Here is a 27,465-nt window from a genome sequence, read left to right as displayed (position 1 = left end):
AAAGAAAGAAAGAAAGAAAGAAAGAAAGAAAGAAAGAAAGAAAGAAAGAAAGAAAGAAAAAGAAAGAAAGAAAGGGGAAGAGACATGGTGGGCAAGGGAACAACCAGAGGGAATTAAGGGAAATTTTCAGAATGACTTCACAGGGGGATTTGGACTCCCAGAATATCTAAGATGAAACTTCTGTCTCATCCCTTTATTCCTAAGCCTCTGAGTTGGGGGAAGCAGCCAGGGACACACAGCCACAGCGTACAGCACAGGCTTAGTCCCCCCTCCTCCAGCCAGGGCTCTGCTGCCCCTGGACGTGGCTGCTCCCCCACCCCTCCTGCAGAGCGGCCCCTGCTCACCTTGGCTCCCCGCCCTGCCACCCCATAGCGAGTCAGAGCGATGGTTCCTTGGAGGTTGATGCCCTGGTCCTGTAGGTACTTGAAGTCGTCTTCTGTGCCATGGTTGGCATAGACGAGGAATCCCTATGCCCAAGAAGAGGGATCCTTAGAACTTGGCCCAGACAGGCCAGGTGGGGGAAAAGGGCAGGAAGGCTGGTAGCAGGAAGAAGGATTTATGTCCTGTCTTTTCATCTCAACCAGAGATGTAAGCAAGGACAGTCACCCTGGTTTCCTCTGTGTCTGGTGCCCTATATCAGCCCTAGCCTTGAGCAGGGGCCACTAGTGTTCGTTGAGTGACTAAATGATAGAGGAACACAGGACCGATGGAGTGCAGAATAAATTTAGTGTGAGGGTATGTTGAGCCCCACTTGAAGCACTTTTCCTGAGATGCTCTGGGGTTAAGCAGGGAGAAGCCTATGTGGGAACTAGGGAGACCCAGGCCATGCCAAGGGGGTACTCAGGCTCACCTGTGGGGTTCCAGGGGGTGCATAGGCAGCATAGGGTTGCACCACATCAGGCCCCTCTTGCTCCCCGGTCACATTCTCCTCTTTTGGGAGGTAGGAGTGGCGAACAGCCCCATCAGGACCCACTGTGGAGGGGGCAGAGTCAGGGCTGGCCCTGCAGCTTCCACCCCCACCCCAGGCTTCTCACGCTGGGCGGGGGTCTCACCGACTTCCACAAGGTTGGGCCGCTCCGGGCTGGGGAAGGACAGCAGCACCTCGTACTCCACGGTCCTGGCCGAGTCTAGCCCTGACACTTGGTCGCGCCAGCGCTGCAGCAGGAGCTGCACCAGGGCCTCATCGCGGGGGCTGGAAGCCAGGTGTGGCTGCCTGGCAAGCTCTCTGCAGGGCAGGCAGCATTAAGGGGGGCATTAGCAAGGGGCCTCTGGACGACAGCAGGAGCGGGCAGACCCGACACTCACCGGAGGTTCTCCTGGATCCTGCTGGCATCCAGCTGTTCCATGACGGTCTTCAGGATCTCCAGGTCCAGGTCCTGGGGGTCTGAGGTGCTGGAGGCTGGCTGCTCAGCCCCTTTAGGGATGGCAAAGTGGCCCAGGATGATCCCCAGCCCTAAGAGGGCAGCCGCTCCCACCCCCAGCCCTACCACCTTCACCCACTGCATCCTGGAGCCCCGGTCAGCAGGGCTGGTCCTGCCTGAGGACTCCTTATAGATGGGGTGTTGGGGCTAAGTTAACCATTACCCCTTGGGTTGTGCTGCCCTTTGGCCCCCAGATGGCAGAAAGGGAGCACCCCAAGACAGAGCCCGGAACTGCTGGAAGGGACCTTGGAGGGCACTGAGACAATGCGGGGACACTGAGGCCCAGAAAAGGAAAGATCTCACCCAGAATCTCCCCATAAAACGTACACCAAGCCGTATGCCTATTGCCCACCACTGCCACCTGTGTCACTCCCAGTGGCGTTTCGTCTCCAGCACAGCCAGCCCTACCTAGTTGAGCTGGTTTTGAGTTCAAATCTCATCTTGCTCAACATAAGCTATGTGACCTTGGGCAATTCAAACTTCTCTGAGTCGGGGCTGGGGATTTAGCTCAGCGGCACAGCGCCTGCCTGGCAAGCTCAAGGTCATGAGTTTGATTCCCGGTACCAGAAAAAAACCAAAACCAAAAAAAAAAAAAAAAAAGAGATTACAAACTTCTCTGAGTCTGTTTTCTTAGCTATAAAATGGAGATACTGGGGCTGGGATTACACCTGTAATCCCAGCACTCTGGAGGCTGAGGCAGAAGGGTTGCCATGAGTCTGAAGCCAGCCTGGGTGATGCAGTGAGTTCAAGGCCAGCCTGAACTACATAGCAAGACCTTGTCTGAAAAAAGTTTCAGGCTGGGGATTTAGCTCAGCGGCATAGCACTTGCCTGGCAAGCACAAGGTTGTGAGTTTGAGTCCCGGTACCAGGGAAAAAAAAAAACCTGAAAATACAAAAATGAAAAAAGTTTCAAAAATAAAAATTTAAAAATGGGGCTGGGCATGATGGTGCATACCTGTAATCCTAGCACTATGGAGGCTGAGACAAGAGAATTACGGTGAGTTCAAGGCCAGACTGAGCTACATAGGGAGTTCAAGGCCTGCTTGAACTATACAGTGAGATCCTGTCTCCAAAAAAGTGGGGATACTGGGCCTACCTCACAAAGCTGTGGCTCTGTCTTCATGAAGCAAAGTGCAATCTGTAGAAATATCGGCCCAGCAGTGTCTGGCATGTAGGGGGAGCTCAGTAACTCTTAGTCACTTCTCCCTCCCCTAAAACAAAAGACAGAGCTAGAGAAAGAAGGTGACCTAGAAGACTGCACTGTCTGTCCTGAAGGCTCCCAGCTTCTAGGAGATGGTTCCCGAAAATGTAGCAGGAAGCCCATACCTCTTTGGCCAGGTGACTTCTTCCTCCAATCTCTGGCCCTATTGGAATCCACCCATCTACCCCTCTATTCACCCTCCCAATCCATCCATCCCCCCATCCACTCACCTCTCATCCCACCCTCCCCCACCTGTTATTTACACACTTCTTCACTTATACATGTCAGCCTTGTTCATCATTTGCTCTGTGCTAGGTCCATGCCAGCCTCTGGGGAAGCAAAGTCCAGCGGAAGAGACAGGCAGGTTTGATGATTATCAGCATCCACAAAATAACCTTGGATCTTTTTTTTTTTTTTTTTTACATTTAGCAACTAGTTGTTTTTTTTTTTTAAAGAGTAAAAGAAGGACAACATAGTAATGGGGGGCTTACCAAATTACAGACAAAGTGGTAGAAAATTATCGATGGTTATTGTTTTACATATTGTTACCTACAAGATAGTTTCTCAGAAAAACAAATAGACAAATAGTAGTGAGTTACAGACAAAAGAGGTAGGAATAACCTTGGCTCTTATCAGAAGTCCATCAGTGTGGGGAGCACACACCCTCGTTATGAAGGCACAGGCGACAGTCCCCACCAGGCAGGCAGCGGATGGCCAAGGTCAGACAATAAGCTAAGAAACAGGTGTGGCAGTGGCACAAGGCAGCAACGCCACCTCCCCCAGGACAGGCTGAGTCCTTGGAACACGTGAAGTCACAGCACATCTGGAAAAGTGTGCGACATCTGGGTGGGCGCAACTGTATTGTGCGTGTCGTTTGTCTGAAAGTGTGTGGACATGTGTGAGTAACATGACAAACCAGCTCAGGCAGTTGAAGTCGGCTGGTGTCTACACTGCTATCGGACACAGACTCGGTCATTTTCCTCCTCCCATCTTGAGGCGGCACAGCCCCTTCCTGAGCCCTCTAAACTGGGTGGTGGTGTGGGGCACATCAGGGAGCTGAGGCACACGGACACTGTTCCTCTTCCCCTCCCTCCTGCCATCACACCAGCCCCAGGGCTCTCCAGTCCTCCTGACAGCTGCCATCGCTGCTGTCCTTCCCACTGTCCTAGCTCCTTCCCGGCCCCCCACCCCCTTGGCTTCCGTCTGTTCCCGGGGAAAGCCACTCTAGTCACACCAGCCAGCTCTGCACCTGCACCCTGACCCCTGAACGTGCCCTAAGCATCCGGTGACCTTGCAGATCAGGCTTGGGATGGGCCCCCCATTCTCCCTCTCCCACCCCCACAGGGGACAATTTTACACCCTTTCCTCTCAAGTCCTGACGCCTTTCCTTCTCCAGCTCTTGCAGCCCCCAAGCTTCCTGTGATGCTGAGTGGAAGGCAGCACCCACCTCAGCAGTGTCCTTGGCCTCCCCTCCTGGCACAGTGGTCGAATGCCCCTCACCCTGTCTAAGGCCAGCTGTCCCTTGACACTGGAGCCCAGCCCTTGTGTGACCCAAATCCTGGCTCTGGCAAGTCTCCCCACTTTCTCCTACTCCCCTGCTTTTTTTCTTTAGTAGATCATTTCCACACATCTAGAACACTCATGTATCCTGTCTAACACCACCTTTTAAAAAATATCTTAAAAGCTTGGAGTGGTGGAGCATGCCTATAATCCAAACTACTCAGGAGGCTGGGCCAGGAGGCCCAGAAGTTCAAGACCCTCCTAAGCAACTTAGTAAGATTCTGTCTCAAAATAAATTTTGGCCAGCTGCCTGGCTGTAATTCTAGCACTTGGAAGGTGGAAGCAGGAGGATCACTGCAAGCTCAGGGCCAGCCTAGGCTACATAGTGAGTTCAAGGCCTGTCTGAATTACAGAGTGAGACCCTGTCTCTAAAAAAGGTTGTGTCAGCCAGGTATGGTGGCTCACACCTGTAATCCCAGCACTCGGGAGGCTGAGGCAGGAGGATCACTGTGAGTTCCAGTCCAGCCTCAGCTACAAAGTGAGTTCAAGGCCAGCCTGAAGTGCATAGCAAAACCTTGTCTCAAAAAGACAAAATAAATAAATAAATAATAAAAAAAAGGTTGTGTGAATACTCTGGAAGGCTGAGGGAGTAGGATTGCAAGTTTGAGCCCAGCCTGGGCAACTTAGCAATTTAGTAAGACCTTGTCACAAAAATTGAAAAAGAGGTTAGGGATGTGGCTCAATGGTAGAGCACTTTGCTACCAGGTGGGAGGCCCTGGCCAAGCAATACTGTGAGGGAAAAATAACCTCTTAACCCCACTTGCCCTTCCAGGAACTACTGGTATCCCACCTTTCTGTTCCCTTTCTGTCCTTGGAAGTCTAGGCCGATCCCCTGTCCCATTCCCTGGAAGCCTCTCCTGTTCAGGCTCTACCCACCACCTGCAGCCCTTGAGAAGGTCAACTTCCTCCATGTTGTTAAATGCAGTGACCCTTCTGTCTCCTTGGTTACCTGGCAGAAGCATGTGTCACAGCTGGTCCCCTGGACCTCCTTAAGCTTCTGGTCTCTTGGTTTCCAGGCCTCACACCCATCCACTGGTCACTCCTTCTTCGTGGCTGCTCTGTTTTGGCCGGGAATCATTCACTGCCTGGTCTCTTAGCATCATGGTGACCCAGGGCTTAGGCCCCGGCTGTCTTCTCTATCAACACAATGGATTTTAATGCTGTGGTGGCCAGCACCCAGGACAAACCCAAAGAATACTGTGGAAATAGGGTGTGACTTCCACAGTTAGCTCTTAAAAGTCATTGTGGCTTCTTTGTGGCTCTTCCTTGGATCATTTGCTAGATGCCTTATTGTGAGGATATGCAAGTGGCCTTCAGAAGACTGCACCCCCATGCTGGGCACGGCGGCACAGGCCCATAATCCCAGCACTTTGGGAGACTAGGGCAGGAGGATGCCAAGTTTTGTTTTGTTTTTACAGAAAACTGGCAGATGGAGCCCTCTCTCCTGATGGAAAGGAAGGCAGAAGAAAGAGGAAGAGGAGGAAGGGCCCCAAAGGATTCCAAGTTTGAGCCCAGCCTAGGCAACTAGTGACTTAGTGAGATCCTGCCTCAAAATTAAAAATAAGGGTTGGGGATGTAGCTGTGTGGAAGCTCTGGGTTCAATCCCCAGGACCTCCCATCCCCCCAGAAAAAGAACAACAGTGTAGCCCTGCTGACAGCTCTTTTACAGCTAGCCAAGGTCCCAAGGTGGGTAGTGGCTCTTCCACCCCTCCCTAATATCTTGGTGCATTTTGAAGTCAGAGCAGGCGTCTGGGTCCTCCTGCAGAGGGTTGCAGCCCTCCTCCTGTCCCACCTGGTGCTTCTCACAGGAACATGGCTCTGGAGTTTGATGGCAAGGCCAAGGGTGCTGGGGCAGATCAGGGTGGTGGGAACGAGGGTGGTAGGGAGTTAGCAGGTGGCCCAGAGACTGCTTGCTTCAGAGCTGGTGGCTGCCTGCCCGCCCCCCCCCACAGGCGTCCCAGCCAAAGGACACTGGGCAGAGCTGCAGTTCAGCTGGAAAGTTTATTGTTAGGCTGATGGGGTGGTTTCCCAAGGAGGTGGCAGGTCTCTGGTCTGAGGTCTGGCCTGGGCTGGCTGGTTTCCATGCACTTGGGGAGGGTCGGGTGGCAGGAGGAGTGGCGCTGCCCTCTGGAAGTTTGGGGGCTGCAGGCAAAGGTGCAGAAGCGTGAACTTGAGGTGCTAGGCAGAAGCCCCCAAATCCTGTCCTCTCCCGCTGCAGCTGCCCCAGTACCTGCCTGGCCGGGGCTTCCTCCTGGGTGTCCTTCGCTTCCTGCTACATCGCCTGTATTGCCTGCTTTAGCTTCTCATATACGGAGCTGGGCTGGAACAAAGGGGCGGGGAGCTGGGAGGCAGGAAGGGGATGGCTGGGGTGGGAGTGGGGGACAGGCGGCCCAGGGCTGGGGGCCTCACCAGGTTTCGCAGCTTCTCCCCCAGGGCCAGGTTGTCAGCTTGAGTGGCGCTTAGTGCCTCCCGAAGCCTAAGGTTGAAGGAGACCCCCTCAGCCCTGGGTGCTTGTCCCAAGCCTGTTCACCACCACCACACACTCACATACACACACTCAGCTCTATAACCTGGTACAGCCACCTCGGACTGTGTTGCACTAACAGTCTAGTTTGTTTGTTTGTTTGTTTTTGTCTTTTTTGAGATAGGGTCTCAGTATGCAGTTCACTTGAGCTCACTTTATAGCCCTACTGGTCTTGAACTTGCAACGATCCTCCTGCCTCAGCTTCCTGAGTGCTGGGATTACAGGTATGAGCCACCACATTCGGCCAGCCCAATTTTTTGACACCACTGTGGGAGAGGAAACTGTCCTCCCTTATGACTCGAAGCAGGGGCCAGACCCACTAACCCTGATTTTCCTCTGTAGCTGAGCTACAAACACGTGGAGGTTGCCTCAGAAAAGAATGGCAGCAGAGGGCCGGCCCCTCCTTTCAGCTGCAGCCATGTTGACAAAGACTGTGTGGTTCAGGCTAGTGAGAAGGTGGAGCCTGGAACCTGTTCTGCCCCTGCGCTCCAGGTGAGCTGTGCCAATGGAAGCTGCTAACACTGAGGCCCATGGGCAAGGGCGCCTACATGTCATCCTGGAGGAGACCCCTCCCAGGACTTGCGTTGCCAGGAGGGGCTCTGACGCTGCATTGCCACGGGATTGTGCAGACCGAGCCCCAGAGCCTGATGTGGAGGATAGTCCCCTCCCCACACACTCCTCTCCAGTTCTCGGACAACTAAAGCTGAGGGGCCCTGACAGGTAGCTACTGGACTGCCTGACAGGCAGGCAATGAGCCGGGCCAGTCAGGCGATCTACACACTAGACTGAAAGGGAAGAGCCACGGCCGTGTCTGTGACCCCCACATTTACAGAGCAGGACACTGCTGCTTGCCAGGTGAGGGACCTGGTGGCAAGGAGGTCACTGAGGGGGACAGAACAGGAAGGCAGAGGAGAAGTCAGGAGCTAAGAACCAGGCCTGGCCCGGGTGGGGACATGCGATGACCCTACAGGCCCCCAACTGCCCCGCCTAACTCACCTCACACAAACATTTTGCAAACGCTCCATTGCCTCTGAGGTGCGCTTTGGGCCCCAGTCTTGCTGACTGAGGAACCGGCTCTCCTGGATCTCCAAGTCTCTGGACAGGTGGGCAGCGAGGGCTGGACTGGAGGACCTGGACGGTGGGGGAAGGAGGTGCCCAGCCAGAGGCCCGGGCTTCTCAGTCTCGGCGCAGATGTGAACGTCCCTGAGGGGGAGAAGCACCCTCTGCCTCCTGCGCTTTACGCGCACTTGCACTCACACGCACTCACACACAACGCCTTACGGTTCAGGGTCTTTGGGCTCCGGTGTGCTCAGGAGTGTGAACAGGAATGTGAAGGTGGTTTCTGGCTGCAGATCCGGCTTTTGCTCTGAACAAGGTAACTTTGCAGAAAAGGTGTCATGGTAACTGAAGTGGCACGAGGCTGCATGCCCAAAGGCCCAGATCCTCCCTTGGCCTCCTGTCCTTGCCATCTCCCCTCCCTGCATTTTTTATGTTTGGCAGCAGTGGATATTGGACCCAGGGCCTTTGCACTGAGCTACATCGTCCGCCCTTTTTATTATTTTCAGGCAGGATCTTGCTAAGTGACTAAGTTGCCTAGGCCAGGCTCTAACTTGCAATTCTCCTGCCTCAGCCTTCCAGAGTGTTAGGATTACAAGTGTGCACCCCCATGCCTGGCTACATCTTTCTACTTTTCAGGGATTAGTCCTCCGTGTCCCCCCACTCTGTGGACAGAGGTAGAGGCAGAAGTTACACGAGACAGTGGTGCGGAAGACCCTCCAGTTGAGAAACCACCCTCTGCCTCTTCTTCAGGCCTTAAACCCAGGAGCGGGGCTCACACTCCCCAGCAGCTGGAGAGGCAGCAAGAGGGGCTGCATTGATGGGAGCTGAGGCAGAGCTTCTCCACCCCTGCCCCTCCCTCAGGAGGCTGAGGCAAGAGGATCACTGTGTTTGAGGCCAGCCTGGGCTACGTAGTGAGCTCAAGGCCTGCCTGAACTGCATAGTGAGATTCTGCTTCAAATGGAGTGTGTGTGTGTTGGAGTGGGGGGCACTACTGGATGTGGCTAGGCAAGAAGACCCTTGGTTCAATTCCCAGTAACATTAAAAAAAAATACTTTTTTAGTATATCCTCTGCAATGTAATTATTTCCTATCTGAAATTTGTAAACTTAGCTGAGTGTCCTGTATTGTACCTTGCAATTCTACCACAGCTACAAGTGAATGGTGTTTTATAAACTGAGTCTCTACAAATTCAGAGTATGGAGGGATGGGTGGAGAGGACAATATTTAAATGAATCCTATAGAAGTTTTGTAAAAAGGTAGAGAATCTCTTTCACTTTGGCTGCAGAAGTCATCATCAGATGGACACTGAATTCATCAAAGGACAGAACATTTAAGACCCTCTGATAGCCGGGGATATAGCTCAGCGGCACAGCGCCTGCCTGGCAAGCGCAAGGTCATGAGTTTGATTCCCGGTACCAAAAAAAAATGACAAAAAATAGATGAATTTAGGGCCAGGTGTGGTGGCGCACGCCTGTAGTCCCAGCATTTGGAAGGCTGAGGTAGGAGGATCGTTGAGAGTTCGAGGCCAGCCTAGGCTACAAAGTGAGCTCAAAGGCCAGCCTGAACTGCATGGTGAGACCCTGTCTCAAAAATACAAAAAAAAAAAAAAAAAAAAAAAAGACCCTCTGATAAGGAGGCTCTTGTTTTCCTTTTTATTTGTTTTTTTTTGAGACAGGGTCTCATTATGCAGTTCAAAGTGAGACTTGAGCTCACTTTGTAGCCCAGGCTGGCCTCGAACTCACAAGAATCCTCTTGCCTCAGCCTCCTGAGTGCTAGGATTAAAGGCATGCACCACCACGCCTGGCCTAAGGCTCTCATTTTCTAAGCCACCTAACCTTCCAGCACCTGCCTACACGTCTCTACCCACACCAGCTGGGAGCCTAACTTCCCAACATCCTCCCTCCAGCCCCCGCCCCTCTGCCAACCTGAATCCTGGCCCCTGCGCTGAGCCTGAGGACATTCTCATCTCTGGAGGGGGTGTGCGACGTTCCACAAACAGAGGTGCAAATAGCAGCTTCTCCCCAAGTCTCCCCCACAAATGTGAAGTGGTCTTGGGCTCCTTGCTCTCCCCTCCTGTCCTGCTTCTGCCTTCTTTCTGTACCACTGTGATGGTGCTCATCAATGTCCTGTCTGATGCTCTCAAGAGTGTCAATAAAGCTGGCTGTGGTGGTGCATGGCTGTAATCCCAGCACTCTAGCAGGCTGAAACAAGAGAATCACAAATTTGAGCCCAGCATGGGTAATTTAGTGACTTCGTGAGATCCTGTCTCAAAATAAAAAATAAGAAAAGGGATGGGAGCTAGGTGTGGTGGTGCACACTTGTAATCCCAGCACTCAGGAGGCTGAGGCAGGAGGATCATTGCAAGTTCAAGACCAGCCTGGGCTATAAAGTGAGCTCAAGGCCAGCCTGAACTGCATAGCAAGACTCTATCTCAAAAAGACAAAAAAAAAAAAAAAAAAGGAAGAAAAGGGATGGGGATATAGGTTTAATCCCTAATATTACATGGAGAGAGAGATTCAATGCCAAAAGAGAGGCAAACACTAGGTTCTTACTAGGTTTTGCTCCAAAGTCATCTTCTAGTTTCTAACAGTGATAACAAAGCATAGGTACCCTGGCAAGTGTGAGATTCTTTGGCTTTGAGATAGTGTCTCACTCCATAGTTCAAGCTGGTCTTGAACTCACTATATAGCCCAGGTTGGGCTTAAACTTGTACAGTCCTCCAGCCTCAGCCTCCTGAGTGCTAGGATTATAGGTGTGCATGATACCTATTGATTCTTTTTTTTGGGGGGAGGGGGGGAACAGGGTGTAGCTATGTAGTTCAGGTTGTCTTTAAACTCACTGTGGAGCCCAAACTGGCCTTAAACTCGCAGTGATCCTCCTGGAGTAGCTGATACATATCATGAAGAAAAACTGAAGTGGCCTAAAGGCTTAATTATAAGAAAAGGTAAATAAGATGACAGATTAACAGGACAGCGGGAGAAGACGTAAGCCTCTCCTGCACACTGATCCCCAGTAAACACTGTTCAGTAGTCACTGCGGCACAAGCCTTGGGCCAGATCCTGAACACACAGATGAACAGAAGCTCCAGGGGGACTGCGGATGTCCAGGTTCACAGATGACCACAGTGCAGGGGCGCTCCACAGGAGTCTGTACAGAAAGCCTCTCTGCTGGTGGCACAGGACTGTGAGCCTGACTACTCAGGATGAGGCAGGACTGCAAGTCTGAGACTAGCTTGGGCAATTTAGCAAGTTTGTCTCAAAAGTGCTTTAAAAAGGCTGGGAATGCTGGGTGTGGTGGTGCATTCCTGTAATCCCAGCACTCGGGAAGCTGAGGGAAGTGGATCACCACAAGCTCGAAGCCAGCTTGGACTACATAGCAAGACTCTGCCTCAAAACACACACACACAAAAAAAAACTCAGTTGTAGAACATTTGCCTGGCATGTGTAAGGTCCTGGATTCAGTCCCTACCCAGTACTGGGGGAGGGGGGAAGACCCACCTGCAAGAAGTTGTCACAAACTCACCTCAGTTCCAAAGACAGCATCAAGGAGGTGCTGCCTGAGCTCAAATAAGTGCAAAGCCAGGTCCGACAAGAAGAAAAATGCAAGCAAAGCAGGATGGTGCAGGGGGGAGTATGGGGGCCTCCTGCTGGGACCCAGGATGAGTGGGTAAAAGGCCCCCCCCCCGACAGCCTAGGCAGCGGCCCCCAGATGACCATGGTGCTGGAGATCTTCATGTCTGTCTGTAGGGTTGTTTGGACCATAAGAGCTCTGGGAGTGAAGGACAAACCACAAAGAGCACAAAGGCAGCCTCCTGATGGTCAGTGTGTACTGGTCAGTGTGTACTACCAGCACACACAACGGAGCTGCCTAATTAAATACAGGACACCTGCACCTGGCAAAATTTAAGTCTCTGATAAACAGTAAAGTTTTTTAGTACAAGCATGTCCCAATTATTACACAAGACATACTTCTATTATAAAGTTATTTATTTGAATTTGGACATCAAGTTGTACCCCAAAAATTGAACACCAATAAAGAGGCTATGTCATTTGCCTACAACCTCTGCATCGCCCAAGGCAGATCACCAAAGGGATGGCTGTCAGAGTGCTTGGTAACTTGTCTTGCAATGGGAGGACAGCCAAATTTAGACCCAGCTGCTGGGAGGACACTGGCCACGGCCCAAGTCTCCTGAAAGCTGATTGTGCCCAAGCTTGGGACTCAGGGTGAGAAGGCAGGAGACTGCAGAATGGCCCCTTGGCCTTGATCTTTATGTCTCTGCTCATCTTTATTCAAGTGGTGAATACAGTGAAGGCACTGCGAATAAATTGCAATGAAGCAGGGAGCAATTCAAGAACTCTGTGGCCAGGTGTGGTGGTGCACACCTGTAATCCCAGCACTTGGGAGGCTGAGGCAGGAGGATAGCAGTGAGTTGAAGACCAGCCTGGGCTACATATAGTTTAAGGCCAGCATGAATTAGAGTGAGACCGTCTCAAATTAAAAAAAAAAAAAAAAAAAAGAATACGATGGCACCTCGGTTTGCAAATTTAATTCTTTCCACAATTCTGGTTGGACAAGAACAGAATCAATTTCCCCATGAAAGTCAACAATGAACCTAACCATTAATCTGACTTTGTTCACGACCAGAATTATGGAAAGAAATGTCTCTGAACTGAGGTGCCACTTTTGAGAAGCTCAGCCTTGAGAGAAGTAACGGTAACAGACAAAAATAAATGCTAATTAAGACTTTCCTGTGTGCATCCCCAGGTTCTTTTTTCCTCCCCTATTTTGAGTCTTGCTATGTCATGAAGTTGCCCAGGCTGGGCTTGCATTTGTGACCCTCCTGCTCCAACCTCAAGTGCTGGGATTACAGTGTGCCACGATGTCCCGCTTTAAGACTGCTGGATAGCATTTTTCACCATAAAATGAACACAACCCATTTAGGAGCTGGAGAAAACGAGCTACAGCACTGGATCAATGCCACAGCAGAAAGGCTGGCCTTGGAGAGGTGACTTGTCCCCTCTGGGTGGGAGGAGGAGGCAGAGGGACGGCTCTGGGGAGAACACAAGGGCCTTGCTTTCTTTGGGAGACTGAGGCAGGTGAGTTAGACGAGGGTGGATGGGAGGCTGGCTGGTACCTTCTGCAGAAATGTCCCTGCACCTTACCTCACAGCTAGCTGGGGAGTTTCCAGGAATCTGCATCTCTGCCCAGCGCCCCAGGGGCTCCTGCAGCACCCACTGCTGTTCATTATCCAGCCTGGGCCACTGTGTGAGGGCCACTGGCTCCTTCAGAGGAGCCTGAAAGGGAAGGGGGTACAGGCTGGCTCAGGAGGGGGTGGTCCTAACAGCTCCCCGGAAGAGCTCGTAGCAGCACTCCATACCTATTTCTCCACTCCTGGCACAGAGCCTCCATTCCCCACAGTTCGCACCCACAGGTCAGGATGGGTGAGTAGATAAGAAACAGATCAAGGGTGGGGGACCAGGATTTACTACTGCACCACTCGAGGGGGCCAGGCTGGAAGCTGTAGAGGGCTAGCCCTGGTGCCATGGCCCAAAGGCTTAGCTTCCTGGGCTTCACACCCACAGCTTCTGCTCTGACCCCACAGAAGTACAGTGCACAAACAGGCAGAAACCTTTTGATCAGGTTTGTTTATTTGAAATGAAACCCATTTTCCCGACACTGCAGTTAGTTCCAAAGGGACAGGAAAGGGTTTAGTGATGAAATCAACTGTCATCTGGCTCCTTCTGATTACAGTCCCACCCCACCAGCTAGCAGGGACCAGTTTTTCAAGGGTGGCCCAGCCAAGGTCAAGTAGGCTCACCCCGGTGAGGGCACCTGCTTGCAGGCCTTGCAGAGGCTCCTCTGCCCCACCAGGCCTGCACAGCCCCATCCAGCACCTCAGCAAGTGCTTGGCCCCCATGACATTCTGCCACCCACCCTGCCTCAGCCCTTGGCCTCTGCTTCCAAGAACTTGTACACAAATGTAGCAGCCTGCGTTGGGTGGCAGTTGTGCTGGGTAGGGCAATGTTTAAGACACACCTCCCATCAGTACCTAGGAAAGGAAAAGGAAGGGGGAAATGCCCCCTACAACTCCCAGCACCTCCCCTGGGCAGGTTCCCAAGGGAAAGTATTATGAAGAAGTAAAAGGAAAAGCTGCTATCAACCCGTGCTGCTTCTCATCCAGGAGGAAAGCCACAAGGAATGTTACAAGCACAGGTGCAAGACTGTTTCTGGGACTGGGACCTGTTATTCTTCCAGGGCCAAAGAATGTATGTATCATTTTTAAAGAAATAGGTATGGGTAGCAGGGTGTGGTGGGCCCACCTATAATGCCAGCATGGTCCTGTCTCAAAACAAACACAGAGAATAGGTATAGATGACAAGAAGGCTCATCCTTTGCCCCTGGGCAGGTAGGTAGCCAGCCCAGAGACGGATGCAGCCAGCCCAGCATGGAATACCTAACAACAATGTTCTAGCAACCTAGCATTTATCAACAGCAGAATACAGACATATAACACAGAGTTCCAAAATAGGAAATATTTATACTCAGGACCCAGTTAAGCCTCCCTTCCTCATTCAACACTTGGACTTCAGCTGGGCGTGGTGGCACACCCAGCACTGTGGGAGACCAGCAGGATTGTAAATCCAAGCCCAGCCAGGGCAACTTAGACAGATGGTGTCTCAAAATTTAGTAAGAATAAAAAAGGGCTTCATACCCAGGGCAGTATGAAGGCCCTGGGTTCAATCCTCAAGTTCACAAAACAAAACTAACAAAAACCAAACTAGGCTCCACCGGGTGACTGTCCAGCCTCTTTCTTGAGGCCAACACTGCCCCCTAGCCTGTAGAACTTGTCCTAGCGGGGCCACAGAGCTGAATGGGAAACACAGTGCCTCTTTACTGAGAACAGGCCACTCCAGGGCCAGCCTGAGGCCAGCCGGATTTCCCAGTGCCTGCTTCTGCTGGGGCTGTTTCAGAGCAGCCAGGGTATCTAACCAGAGCAGAGGTGGCCTTCCACCCTGACAGTTCGGGGAGACAGGAAGAAGAGGGTGATGAGTGAGGGGCCAGGTAGGCCCCATTTTCTGCAACTGACACTGCTACTGGACCTGCCTAAGCCTTCAGAGGTAGATGGGCCTCACAGGCAGCAACAGCACCCACAGGGACAAAGAGGCCAGCAGGACGCGGGGCCCAAGTGTCTTCACTGAGAGGATGCTATGTACAAGGAGGAGGGGAGGGTCTGGCCAGGCGCACCCTCACTTCATCTCATTCAACCAGGAGATCAAACTGCTCAGCAGCTTCAAACTCAGCATTCATGGCCGCAGCCCACTCATCCAGCTCCGACTTCTGGGGAAGAGAAATGGGGCTAGGTGAGTGGGGAGGGGGGACACACTGGCTGCAGCCTGTCACCCACATCCTACAGATGCTGGCCCCCCCGCACCCCTGTCAGAGCTGAGCTCTGGGCCTGCACATCCAGCAAGCACATAGCATGACGGCAGGAGAGACTTCCCTCTCCCTCACTCACCAGTATTTCCGGCACCTTTTTCTTCTTTCGCTTCTCTTTCATAACTAGGGGAGAGATTCCCGGGAGATTTGTGTCTAGGGACAGGGGCTTTACAGGGACCTTGGGGACCTCAGTTAACTTTGAACACAGGACAGGTGAGACTCCAGACAAATCTTCGGGCTCTTCAAAGCCAAAGCAAGATCGGAGGCCAGGAGTAGAGGTGGAGGCAGAGCCGAGGGTGTCCAGCCGGCTATAGGAGCGCCTGACTTTCTGAGACATTTCCACGTATCTGACATCCAATTCCTCCTCCTTGGAGTCAGACTCAGCATTCGAGGGGCACTGCACAGGAGTGGTAGCGGGGGTGACAGGGACACTACGTGTCTTGAGGAGGTCCTCCTTCGTGGGCTCCTGGAGAGGAGGGTTGTTTTCTTTCCCCAAGAAAAAAGCAATCTGCAAAGGGATAGTGGAGAGAACACCTTCCTGTTACACAGCTGGACTCCTTACTTCTGAAAATGAGTAAGGAGACTCAGGGTGGAAAAATACAATCCACAGGACAATTTTATTCATGTATTTATGGCAGCACTCAGGACCAAACACAGGGACTCACACATGCTAGGCAAGTACTCTACCAAGGAGCTACACTCCCAGCAACCCCCCCCCCACATCTTTTTTGTGGCATGAGGGACTGAACCTGGGGCCTGTACTGAGCTATATCCCCAGCCCTATTTTATCTTATTATTTTTGAGACAAGGTCTCACTATGTAGTTCTTGACTGGCTGGTCTGGACTCACTACGTAACCCAGGTTGGCCTTGAACTCAGTGATCTTCCTGCCTCAGCCTCCTGAGTGCTGTGGTTACAGATGTGTGGCACCATGCCGGGCCAATCTGATTTGGAGACAAGTCTTGCTAAGTTCCCCAGGCTGGCCTTGAAATTGTGATCCCCCTACTTCAGCCTCTTAATTAGCTGGTGCAACAGGTGTGTGCCACTGAGCCCAGGTGGATAAACACTTTTAAAAGAAAACTATCTGTCACTGCTTGTGAGGAGTCTACTCTTGTGACACCAGAACACTAGCCACATCGGTTGGTGCTGTCCCTGTTTCCATGTGTGTTTGTAATCCAGCCACCTAACACAAGCCCCCACATACCATTGAAACCAGCTCAATAATCTACCGCTCTGCCAGCTTCTAGCCTCACCCTCTATGGTCCATCTGCCACACAGCTACTGAAGATTCTCCCCAGAAGTCCATTCAGTCAGTAAGGATCTAGTAACTACTTGTCCTGTGCCTGGCACTATGCCAGGCAGTGGGAGTACAGAAGGAAGAAAGAGAAAAGCCCTGTCACCGTGTTGCTTCCATTCTATGGGGTAAAACAGATGAGACCGTGGATTGTGATACAGGTATTAAATGCTACAGAAACAAGAGGATGGAGTACTGGGGTGGGCTGGAACTATAGGCCTCACTGAGAAAGCGACATGTGAGCTACAACTGGAAGCTGGGGAGGGAATGGGTTGTGTGGACACCAGAAGGAAAAGCATTCTAAGTAGGAGAAACAGAAGATGCAAAAGCCCTGAGGACAAAGTGTACAAGTCAGGGTCAAGGAACAAGGAGGTCATTGTGGCCAAACTGGAAAAAAGTAAGGGGCAAAGGACCAAAGACAAGATTTGAAAGGTAATGGGGACGGGGAGATACACTGCTCTGGAGGCCACTATAAGGGCTTCTTCTCTGATTTTTTTTTTTTTTTTTTTGTCTTTTTGAGACAGAGTCTCACTATGCAGCTCAGGCTGGCCTTGAGCTCACTTTGTAGCCCAGGCTGGTCTTGAACTCTCAAGGATCCTCCTGCCTCAGCGTCCCGAGTGCTCGGATTACAGGTGTGCGCCACCACGCCTGGCTGGGGCTTCTGCTCTGAGACAAAGGGAGCCATGGCAAGGTTGGAGACAGGAAAGGCTTAACCTGACACAAGCAGAGCTTCCTATATTGGCTGCTTATAAAACCCCTCTTGGCTCAGATGTTTCCTCAGGGAGGCTGTACCTTACCATGGGCTCCAAGAAAGCCTCACCTCACCTCTGGTATTTATCTAGCCACACTGACCTTTCATTTCCTGTATAGCAACATCACTATCTGATGCTGGCTTGTGTACTGGTTGACTCAATCACCCCAGCTAGTAACGGGAGCTTCCCGACAGCAGGGATCTTCGTCGGCTGGCTTTGTATTTTGAACGCACCGTAAGTAAATACTTGATGTACATGAAACTTGGCATTGAGCTTTCTGGAGGCCAAGGTAAGGATGCAGGCAGAACAAATCAACCGGGGTCTAATACTAGGAAGTAAAATAGTTTATAGAAAGAGATATTTCCTGGCAACAAACTCTGGAGAATGTGCCCTTTGGGATCAGTAAAAGGGATGCTCAACAGAATGGGAACACTCTTGACTATTTCGTTCTTCTCCCCTAAGGCCAAGCAGTCACCTAGATCCTGGCAACTTTATCAGAAAAGCCGGGGGTGGTGGCGCACACCTGTAATTCCAGCACTCAGAAGAGGCAGGAAGATCACAGTGAGTTCGAAGCCAGCCTGAACTACATAGTGAGACTCTGTTTCAAAACAAAACAAAACAAAACAAAAATCTAAAAAAAATAATAATCTATCCGTCAAGCTGGGTGTGGTAGCGCACACCTGTAGTCCTAGCCCTTGGCAGGCTGAGACAGGAGGATTACTGCAAATTCAAGGCCAGCCTGGGCTACATAGTGAATTTAATGCCAAGTTGAACTATATAATGTCTCAAACAAACAAACAAAAAATCTATCAGTTGGGGCCAGGGATGTAGCTCAGTGGCACAGTGCCTGCCCAGCAAGCGAGAGGTCGTGAGTTTGATTCCTGGTACCAAAAAAAAATCAGTTAACTAACAAGAATGAACATAAGTCTCTGCTTGCAAGGTGTTTACATTCATATAGGGAAAGACATCAAACATATGAGCAAATACACTATCAGATGTTGATAAGGTCTAAGAGAATTACACAGAGAAGTGTAAAAAAAAAAAAAAAATAGGGTAAAAGTGCTTAGGGAGCAAAGCATGGCGGTGCATGTCTATAGTCCCAGCTACTTAGGAGGCTGAAACAGGAGGATCCACAGTTTGAAGCCATTCCAGGGAACTTAGCAAGACCCTGGCTCAAAAATAAATAAATAAAATAAATGAAAAGGGCTGGAGATGCAGCTCAGTGCTCCCTGAGTTCAATCCCCAGTACTAGGGAAAAAAGAATGGGCAGGGAAGGTCTTTGTGAGGAAGTTTCCTTTGAGCCCAGCCCTGCTTCTGTGTGATGGGACAGTCATGCTGAGAATGGGAGGAAAGGAGGCACACACCTCAGTCAGGTCTTCACCAACTCCCTTCAGAATTCCTGGGGTTCACATCCTCCTATCTGGTCTCAGGGCCCCAGGGCAGCCATTCTCCACATACCCCTTTCCCCCCACTTCACTCAGGAATCTTTTCATAACATTCAAGCTTGACTCAGCCACTCCCTTGGTCAAAACTTTACACAGGCAGCTGGGGTAAACCTCAGTAGAGAGGTGTCTACTTAGCAAACACAGTGCCTTGGGTTTGATCTCCAGGACCACACACAACAACAAACAAAACAGAACATCTCCAAAGGCTGCCCACAGATGATAAATGAAGCTTGAGCCTGTGAGCGTGGTTTTCATGCCTCATCAGGATGTGCTCTGACCTAGCAAGCTCTTTCCTCTGACTTGGTCTGCTCTACACCCATCAAATAAAACTGCTATTCCTCAAATTTCATGATTTTTCTCTGTACTCAGATCTTTTCTTAGAGCATGGTTTCCTTTGCCCAGAACCCTGGTTTTAAAAGACTTGGTTTGGGCCGGGGATATAGCTCAGTGGCATAAGTGCCTGCCTGGCAAGTGCAAGGTCGTGAGTTTGGTTCCCGGTACCGGAGAAAAACCAAAAAAAAAAAAAAAAATAAATAAAAGACTTGGTTTGGGCCGGGGATATAGCTCAGTGGCATAAGTGCCTGCCTGGCAAGTGCAAGGTCCTGAGTTAGATTCCCAGTACCCACAAAAAAAAAGGCAGGCCAGGTGTGATGGCGCACACCTTTAATCCCAGCATTCAGCACGCTGAGATAGGAGGACTGCTTTGAGTCCAGACCAGTTTAGGTTGCATAGCAAGTTCTCTTTTTTTTTGTCTTTTTGAGACAGGGTCTTGCTATGCAGTTCAGGCTGAGCTCACTTTGTAGCCCAGGGTGGCCTCGAACTCGCAACAATTCTCCTGCCTCAGCCTCCCGAGTGCTGCGATTACAGGCATGCACCACCACGCCTGGCGACATAGCAAGTTCAAGGCCAGTCTGAACTACCTAGTGAGACCCTGTCTCAAAAACAAAAACCAAAACAAAAAATCTGGAAAAGGCAGTTAGCACTGCTCATTCTTTATATGTCAGATTTTCTATTAATGAACAATCCTTAATAAGAAGTTCTGCTAAAACTGTAAAAGTACCAAATATATAACAACCATAAGTAAGACGGAAGGACAGCTCGGTGTGATGACATATGCCTATAAACCCAGCACTCTAGAGGCTGAGGCAGGAGAATCACAAATTCAAGATCAGTTTGGGCAACTTAGCAAGATGCTGTCTCAAAATAAATAAAGGCTGGGGGTGCAGCTCAATGAGAAGGTCCTGGTACAATCCTCCATACCTTAAAAAAAAAAAATCTGAAGGCAAAATAGCTTAGAAAGAGGACAGTGATTAGGACACAGCTGGGCTTTTGAAGAAAAATAGTTGAAACATACAGAGTACGGGCTATCAGGAGCAAAGAATGAAAAACTTAAGAAAAAATAAAATAAAAAATGTTAAAAGTGAGTTAAGTTTGTAAGGAGTAATCAAGACTGGCCTTGGGGCTGGGGATTTAGCTCAGGGGCACAGCGCCTGCCTGGCAAGCGCGAGCTCCTTGAGTTCGATTCCCGGTACGGGAAAAATACCAAAAGAGGAAAAAAAAAAAAAAAAGACTGGCCTTGCCAGGAATGTGGCACACGTCTGTAATCCCAACACTCAGAGGCAGAGGCAGGAGAATCACAGAATTTGAGGCCAGCCTGGGTTACATAATGAATTTAAAACAGCCTGAACTACATAGTGAGACCTTGTCTCAAACTCTACTCACTCACACAAAAGACTGGCAACCATGATGTCCAAAGGCATATTTTCAAATATGGCAAAGGCATATTTTCAAATATTTTCAAATATGGGTGGAAGTGAACAGCCAGTATTGCCCTCCCCCAGCTGTCGAGTGACCAGCATCCCACCCAACTAAGCAAATGGAAATGAACTCACCCTAGGGCTCCTGCGAGGAGAGTGGACAGCTGGGACCTGTGGGGACAACGCCAACTGATCAGATAGTCAACCCCTAGTCTTGATCATCCACCCATAATCCCCTCTCTTAGCCCTCACCTTTACAGCATGTGCCACAATCTTTTTCAAGACGATGGGCTTTCTGACCGGAGCCGCAGGGGGTGCCTGAAAAGCAGGAGTGACCATGATGAGCTCTACATTAGTTTTGGGGAAGTAACTAAGAAACTCAGAGCTCACCTTCTGACAGATTTCAGGAAGGACGCTCGGGAGATGAGAGCCTGATTTTCGCTGAGACCTCCGCAGAGGTTTAGGAGATGGAGCCGTGGGCTCTGGAAGGAGAAAAACGTTCCTAGGTTCACAAAGACTCTAGGACCTACAAGACTTTGGCCGGGGAGAGACCAAGAAAAGGTTCCCAAACAAGCCCTTTAGGGATGCCATTAGAGAAGACGAGCCTCTTTCGGTAGGGGAAGGGCTCGCGTCCCCCAAACGGCTCGGCCCCATCTCTTCCGCGCGCCCTCCGCTCACCAGAGTGCCGAGAGGCCCCTACGGACCGCGTTAGCCTCCCAGACATATCTAGTTTCTGTCTTGACCTCCTCTGCCACCGCAGCCGCGGGCCCGCGCCAACCGCAGGGATCGTCGGCTACTCTGAAAGCGTTCGAATTACCCGCTCTGCCTGGAAGGAAGCGGAAGTGACGCAAGTGGGAGCGCTGCTGCGCCCGGAATCCCTAGCTTTTCACCCCAAAGCCGGGGCGTGGCCCGCGCACGGCGCTTGGCGTCATCAGAGCGCGCCGCACCCGGAAGAGACGTGGCAGCGGAGGATAATCGAGGCGGCTCGGGCTGAAGCGGGCAGAGCGGCAGCGGGTGAGCGCAATACCTGTCCTGCGCCTCGAACCAGTGCTTGCGCTAGTCGGGACCGGAGGCGCGGCCGATCAGTAACACAGGTAGAAGGAATCTGTACGGAAGGGGCGGGGCCACAAGGGGTGGGACTCAAGAAGGGCCCTAGGGGCGGGGTCGGTGATATCTGGGAGTTGCTGGTAGGGAGGGGGTGGGATTCAGGAGGAATGAGGGGTCTTCAGAGGCGGGACTTATCCAGGGGGCGTGGCCCATCCGGAACGGAGGAAGTGGGCGAGAATTTGGGATTCGGGTGCATACGAATAGTGCCTGGAGGAGTTAGGAATGGAGAGGTTAGGGCTGGTGAGAAGTGATGTCCGCCAGAACCTGGCTTCCTGTTAACTCCGTCCCTTTCGCTAGGGTCGGTCATGGGACTTTGCAAGTGCCCCAAGAGGAAGGTGACCAACCTATTTTGTTTCGAGCACCGAGTCAACGTCTGCGAGCACTGCCTGGTAGCCAATCACGCCAAGGTGGGACATTCAAGGCAATGGCTGAGCAGGGTACTTGGTGGACGGACAATGCTGGCACTGCCAAATCCATCCATCACTCTAGCCTCGCGCTACTGTGTTAGCTCCCCAAGGGCAAGGACCTGGTTTCTTTTGCTCACTGCTTTATTTCCAGCACCTAAATAGTCTGACGCACAGTAAGTGTTCAATAAATATTTATTAGTTAAACAAAAAGGTGAGTTCCTCTGTGATGAGTGAAAAGAGTTGGACCTTGCAGTGGTAGGTGGTGAAGCCCCAGCTCCAGTTGTGACTTCTTTCTCCCACTTCAGTGCATCGTACAGTCCTACCTGCAGTGGCTCCAAGATAGTGACTACAACCCCAACTGCCGCCTTTGCAGCACACCCCTGGCCAGCCGGGAGACGACCCGACTTGTCTGCTATGGTGAGGCATGGGCACCCTGAAGGGATCAGGCAGCTTCTCTGACTGGCCCAGTTTAGTGACTCAAGCAGTAGGACAGTGAGTTCCCCAAGCCAGGGAGGCCGATGCTGCAGTTAGTCCTAGTCTGTTAGGTTACTTTCCTGATATGTAAACTTGGGCAAGTCATTTTCCTTCTCTAGGCCTCATTGTTTTTCCTAAAAGGCAAGGATCCTACTTCCTGCCCTGCCAACCTTGGAGAGTTGAGCGAGAGCCAGTCAAGCTTGTGAGGATGGTTGTAGCTGTGAGGAGTAGCTAGCCACCAGCAGGGCACTTTCAGATATTTGGGATCCATTACTGACTGCAAGATGAAACAGAGAGGAAGTGTTTCCCACATTGAAATTAGTTATGGGGAGTCAGAAGTCATATGTGTCATGACTGTGACCTGAGTCCAGTGTAAGAGCCTCAGCTTCAGTTTTTGAAGGAGCTGGTGCAAAACAGGCAGCTCTGTGTATTTCTTCATCCATGTGAGTGTGTGTGTATACTTGCATGAATTCAATCCACATTGTGTCTTTATATGATTGCTTATTGTGGGTGTGTGTGTAAAATATGTATGTGAACATGAGTATGTTGTAGACACACAAGGCAAATGTGGGTGGGTGAGGGTGCTTGAGCGTTAACAAATGTGTAAGTTTCAGATGTGTATGAGAGCTAGTTTAGATATTGGAAAAGGCACTCGTGTTTGTGTGCTCATAAGCATGTGCTCATTTGTGCCTATGGATGTATATCCATGCAAACACGTGCCTGTGTGTATATCTGGGAACCTTTGCTGAAACTATTCTTGATTAGCCATTAGCTGAAGGATGGTGATGAGTGCAGTCCCAGAGAGGACTCCCTCAAAGGGTAGGTGGCATTTTCTTCCCATCCACCCTCTTGTGGGCTGGCAACTTAGTGGCATCTGCTTTGAGTTAGTCAGATGGTGGTTTCCATCTGCTTTGAGTTAGTCAGATGGTGGTTTCCAAGAAGCCTAAAATCACCGGGAACACTGAGGAAATACACCTGGGGTGAGGAGGCAACAGAGAGGCCCTGGTCATCCATGTATGTGCCCTTTCATCCCTGCAGTAGGCTGGGGCCCATTGCTCTGCTAGAAGCTCAAAAAGACTTCTTCATCATGCCTTTCCTTCTCTATTCCATGGTCCCTAAGATCTCTTCCATTGGGCCTGCCTCAATGAACGTGCTGCCCAGTTACCCCGAAACACAGCGCCTGCTGGCTATCAGTGTCCTAGCTGCAACGGTCCCATCTTCCCCCCAACCAACCTGGCTGGCCCTGTAGCTTCTGCACTGAGAGAGAAGCTGGCTACCGTCAACTGGGCCCGAGCAGGACTGGGCCTCCCTCTGGTGAGAGTCCCTCTGTCTGTCTGTTCACCCTGGGCCTTCGGTTAGTGGCTGGGCGGGCTGGTAACCCAGACTCCTTCTTTCAGATTGATGAGGTGATGAGCCCAGAGCCTGAGCCCCTCAATTCATCCAGCTTCTCTGACTGGTCCAGCTTTAATGGTAAGTGTTGGCCTCCATCTGCTATCCGGCCCCTTCCCTCCCAGCGCTTCTGACTGTTCTTCTCTGTCCACAGCCACTGGCCCCCCTGCACAGGAGAAGATAGAAAGTACTTCTGCACCCACAGTCTTCTACAGCCAGGCCCCTCGGTCCCCTTCATCACCCAGCCCACCTGACCAGCACACAGTCATCCACATGGGCAGTTCTGAGCCCTCAACTCACGGTGAGCCAGGGAATTATCTGGGCTTCAGAAAGATGAATGGGGTACGCGGTTGGTTGTGGGAGGAGCTCAAGTATCTAGAGCTCCACTGGAATGCCCTTTCCTCCCTCCAAGCACAGGCATCACCCCCTCGCAATCCCAAAATACTCTGCTAGTCTGGGGAAGACAGGAGATCCTTGCCTCTGACACACACACAGAGCAGGTTCCCTGAATCTATTGGTGCTCTTGGCTCCACCCCTGCAGCCCCAAGGAAGGTGTATGACACACGGGACGATGACCGGGCGCCAGCCCTCCATGGGGATTACGATGATGACAAGTACCGCCGCCGGCCTGCCCTGGGCTGGCTGGCCCAGCTGCTCAGGTACATGGGATCAGGCGGGAGGCAGAACCCTTGGAAGGACAACTTGACAGCGAAAAGGACTTACACCAGGCGCTAACCATATCTGGTGCAAGGACTGTGCCGAGCGGCCTCTGCTGGGCAGTAAAAGCCTCACTGTCTCCTGTCTCGGGTCCTTGCATCCCACAGGAGCTCTGGACTCAGACTCTTTGAGGCCTCTTCCTGCTTTTTGTTCCCTGTGCCTGACACAATGCAGTTTTCAGAACACAGTTAGATACTTCAGCTGCTTTGAGCTGCACAGTAACCTTGTGGTGGAGTAACCTATGGCACAGATGAGGAAACTGAGGGTCAGGGGTGGTGACTAGGGCTCCCCTTCATGCCTGGCCTCCGGGCTGACCTCACTTTGCCTTCATTCCCCAGGAGCCGGGCCGGGTCTCGGAAGCGGCCGCTGACCCTACTGCAGCGGGCAGGGCTGCTGCTGCTCTTGGGGCTGCTGGGTTTCCTGGCCCTCCTTGCCCTGATGTCTCGCCTGGGCCGGGCTGCAGCTGACAGTGATCCCAATCTGGACCCACTCATGAACCCTCACATCCGTGTGGGCCCCTCATGAGCCCTGGGTTGTGACTGGGCCAGCCCAGGGCTCCAAGGAGGGAAGACTGGGGGACCTAGGAGCTCTTCTCCATTCCTGTCCCTCAAGCCTAAGACACTAAGATCCCAGGCCCACAGCCAAGGCCACCAGAGCAGCTGCAGGCTGGGCCTGGAGTCCTGTAGGTGAAGCATTTGTCTTAATTTGCTTCTTGGGTCTCCTGCCTCCCACCCCAACCCCTCAAAGGAGCTGACAGGGGCGAATAAACAACAGACTTTATTAAAACACCCAAAGCAAGCTTTTCCTTACCCCTTCGCAGCCTTGGCCCATCCCCCGGCTTCAGTGGCTTTCCTCTCGGTGCTCAATGGTCAGAAACTCCAGAGACAAGCGGTTGAAGAACATGATCCCATTGAGTACTGGGCAGAGCAGAGAGCCATCAGCCCCACACCCTGCCCCTCCTTCCACCCCTCAGTCCTGAGCTCCCCCTCCTCACCCTCTGAGCACTACTCACTCAGGATGGTTAGGGCAGAGCACTGGAAGTATTTGTCGTCTGTCATCTCGGCGTAGACCGACCCCATGGCAGCCCAGCAGACGCTCATCACCTGGGAGAACTGTAGGCACATCCAGTGGGGAGCGGCCCCCAACCCCGACCCAACAGCCAGGGCACCCCAGCCCCCTGCCAGCTCTGAGCGCCCACCATCAGGATAGGTGTGTAGTTAAAGCTCATGCAGTCGTAGTGGTAGGTGATGTAGAAGTTGTACAGGTCCCTGGCAAAGATGCCCAGGTGTATGCAGAAAAGCAGGAGGGCGGCCACAGTGAGCATCATGCCTTCCGGGAAGAAGAGCACGGCCACACGGTCCCGCCACCGCATCCTGAGCGCGGTGAGGGCCTCTGGTCAGACCCAAGCCCTGGAGTAAGGGGGAGACTGGCCAGAGCAGCAGCAGAACCCCCTGCTTCCACATCGCCCCATCTGGAACAACAGCAGGATTCCAGAACTGAGAGGTCACTGGAGGGGCGAGGCTCTAGAACCCAGGCCAATTCCAGAAAAAACAGGAGTGTTTGACGGCTGGCTGGGGGTGCTTGGAATTGTGGGGGCTAGGCAGAAGGTGCAGAGTGGTGGGGGTGGGGGTGTTGGTGATGGGACAGTGTGGTTCCGCATCCCACAGTTGCACAGAGCTAGTGTGGGCACATTCACTGACAGAGATCAAGCTCGGGGGTATGAGCTAAGCCTGTAGCAAGTTTGGGGATGAGAGGAGGATTCAGATGCACAGCCGGGAGGCTTCCTTGGTGGGGAACCTGGACTCCAGGTTCCAAGTTGGCTCTATCACGGCTGGGGAAGAACTAAGGGAGAGGACAGTGTATTCTCCATAGCCACCCTGGGAGCGTCCTCGTGCCTCTCCAGGTGTGGCCCAGAGAGCAGCTGGCTTTTTCAGGACCAGTGCTCACCAGCTGTGCCCTGTCCACCTCACATGTGTGGAGCTTCACACCCATCATCCCCCTTGTTCCCAGAGGCCCCTGAGAAGGCTGGGGCTGGTAGCGTCAGTCTTGTGAGTCTGAGGCAGAAAAGGATTGTTCTGCTCAAGCTTTCATGGTCAGTGAGCCATACTCTGTTCTGAAGCGAAACTCTCATACCCTTCATACTCTATAAGAGGTGAGATCGCAGATGCTCTCAAAATTATGCAGCAAAACATCCCATAATGGTGTGGAGGGACAGGCAAGCTCCCAAGGATTGAAGAGGAGGGAAGGACTCGCTCAGCCTTGCCACCCCATTTGCTGCCTGGCCCCAGAGTTAGGTTCTAGTCCCACTCTGAGCTGTGGCCCAGATCCTGCATCCACCAAGTTTGCTTGCTGCTCCAACCCTGTTGGTCTCCATAGTTCCCCGACCCCATCCTTGCCGTGGTTTTTTTTGTGTATGTGTGTGTGTGTGGTGTTAGGGTTAATGCCCAGGGCCTCAAGAATGCTAAGACCTGTACTGCTGTGCTACATCCTGGCCCACTGTGGTTTGAATACATGGTTTGTCCCCCTGAACTCAGGTGGTAGTTCAATCTTGAAAATTATGTTAATGATATTAAGAGAGTGGAATTTAATCTGGCTGTGGAATTTAGAGGTGAGGCCTTTGGGAAGTAATTAGATGAAGTCATTAGGGTAGAAGCCCTTTGATTGAGTCCTGGTGGCTTTGAGAAAAAGGAAAACCACACTGTGATGTGACTCAGTCATTGCACCATCAACAACAACAAACTTTTTCCTTTTAAAATAGTCTGCTTGCGAGGCATGGTGGCTCATGTCTGTAATCCCAGCAGGAGGCTGAGACAGGAGGATCACTGTGAGCTTGAGGCCAGTTTTGGCTACAAAGTGAATTCAGTGCCAGCCTGAAGTGCATGGTGAAACCCTGTCTCAGAAAGACCAAAAAAAAAAAAAAAAA

At 51.7% G+C, this 27,465-nt stretch overlaps 4 protein-coding genes across 12 annotated transcripts in view; 1 reads left to right on the top strand and 3 right to left on the bottom strand.

Moving 5' to 3' along the window:
- The window catches only part of Naaladl1 (N-acetylated alpha-linked acidic dipeptidase-like 1), an 11,637-nt gene extending 10,127 nt beyond the window's left edge, over positions 1 to 1,510 (bottom strand). Inside the window, exons 1-4 of the mRNA XM_005384524.2 lie at positions 1,306 to 1,510; positions 1,053 to 1,225; positions 851 to 972; positions 345 to 467 (exon numbers count right to left, since the gene is read on the bottom strand). Coding sequence (XP_005384581.1) covers positions 345 to 467; positions 851 to 972; positions 1,053 to 1,225; positions 1,306 to 1,505 — 618 coding nt within the window. The 5' untranslated portion in view covers positions 1,506 to 1,510. The remainder of the gene's footprint in view (positions 1 to 344; positions 468 to 850; positions 973 to 1,052; positions 1,226 to 1,305) is intronic.
- A 4,654-nt stretch (positions 1,511 to 6,164) lies between these two features.
- Positions 6,165 to 21,279, bottom strand: Cdca5 (cell division cycle associated 5). 7 transcript variants are annotated; one of them, XM_013514193.1, is made up of 12 exons: positions 21,127 to 21,279; positions 20,839 to 20,930; positions 20,701 to 20,766; positions 20,584 to 20,637; positions 15,281 to 15,709; positions 12,927 to 13,058; positions 9,690 to 9,965; positions 7,988 to 8,085; positions 7,703 to 7,909; positions 6,592 to 6,658; positions 6,417 to 6,481; positions 6,165 to 6,324 (listed from the first exon to the last, which is right to left on the bottom strand). In XM_013514193.1, the coding sequence occupies exons 1-11, from the start codon at positions 21,170 to 21,172 to the stop codon at positions 6,455 to 6,457; spliced, it is 1,494 nt and encodes a 497-aa protein (XP_013369647.1). In that variant the 5' UTR covers positions 21,173 to 21,279; the 3' UTR covers positions 6,165 to 6,324; positions 6,417 to 6,454. The 7 variants fall into 7 exon arrangements, 5 of the variants coding, with proteins under 5 accessions (XP_013369647.1, XP_013369646.1, XP_005384576.1 ...); XM_013514192.1 differs by having other exon boundaries at positions 6,417 to 6,502; positions 21,127 to 21,278; XM_005384519.2 differs by having other exon boundaries at positions 6,413 to 6,502; positions 20,584 to 20,619; positions 21,127 to 21,276.
- Positions 21,280 to 21,396: 117 nt separating this feature from the next.
- Positions 21,397 to 25,330, top strand: Zfpl1 (zinc finger protein-like 1). Of its 2 annotated transcripts, none has more exons than XM_005384523.2 (8): positions 21,397 to 21,462; positions 21,853 to 21,962; positions 22,268 to 22,379; positions 23,557 to 23,750; positions 23,834 to 23,906; positions 23,980 to 24,126; positions 24,367 to 24,484; positions 24,881 to 25,330. In XM_005384523.2, the coding sequence occupies exons 2-8, from the start codon at positions 21,861 to 21,863 to the stop codon at positions 25,065 to 25,067; spliced, it is 933 nt and encodes a 310-aa protein (XP_005384580.1). In that variant the 5' UTR covers positions 21,397 to 21,462; positions 21,853 to 21,860; the 3' UTR covers positions 25,068 to 25,330. The 2 variants fall into 2 exon arrangements, with proteins under 2 accessions (XP_005384580.1, XP_005384579.1); XM_005384522.2 differs by having other exon boundaries at positions 21,403 to 21,542.
- Positions 25,331 to 25,350: 20 nt separating this feature from the next.
- Tmem262 (transmembrane protein 262) lies at positions 25,351 to 27,334 on the bottom strand. 2 transcript variants are annotated; one of them, XM_013514196.1, is made up of 3 exons: positions 25,741 to 27,334; positions 25,555 to 25,654; positions 25,351 to 25,418 (listed from the first exon to the last, which is right to left on the bottom strand). In XM_013514196.1, the coding sequence occupies exons 1-3, from the start codon at positions 25,912 to 25,914 to the stop codon at positions 25,405 to 25,407; spliced, it is 288 nt and encodes a 95-aa protein (XP_013369650.1). In that variant the 5' UTR covers positions 25,915 to 27,334; the 3' UTR covers positions 25,351 to 25,404. The 2 variants fall into 2 exon arrangements, with proteins under 2 accessions (XP_013369650.1, XP_013369649.1); XM_013514195.1 differs by having other exon boundaries at positions 25,365 to 25,459.
- Positions 27,335 to 27,465: the final 131 nt, after the last annotated feature.

The sequence above is a fragment of the Chinchilla lanigera genome, unplaced genomic scaffold (assembly GCF_000276665.1).
Source record: "Chinchilla lanigera isolate Chin_1 unplaced genomic scaffold, ChiLan1.0 scaffold00021, whole genome shotgun sequence".
In the NCBI taxonomy this organism is placed as follows: Eukaryota; Metazoa; Chordata; class Mammalia; order Rodentia; family Chinchillidae; genus Chinchilla; species Chinchilla lanigera.
Note: the sequence above shows the minus strand (reverse complement) of the source record. Positions and strands in the feature narration are given on the sequence as shown.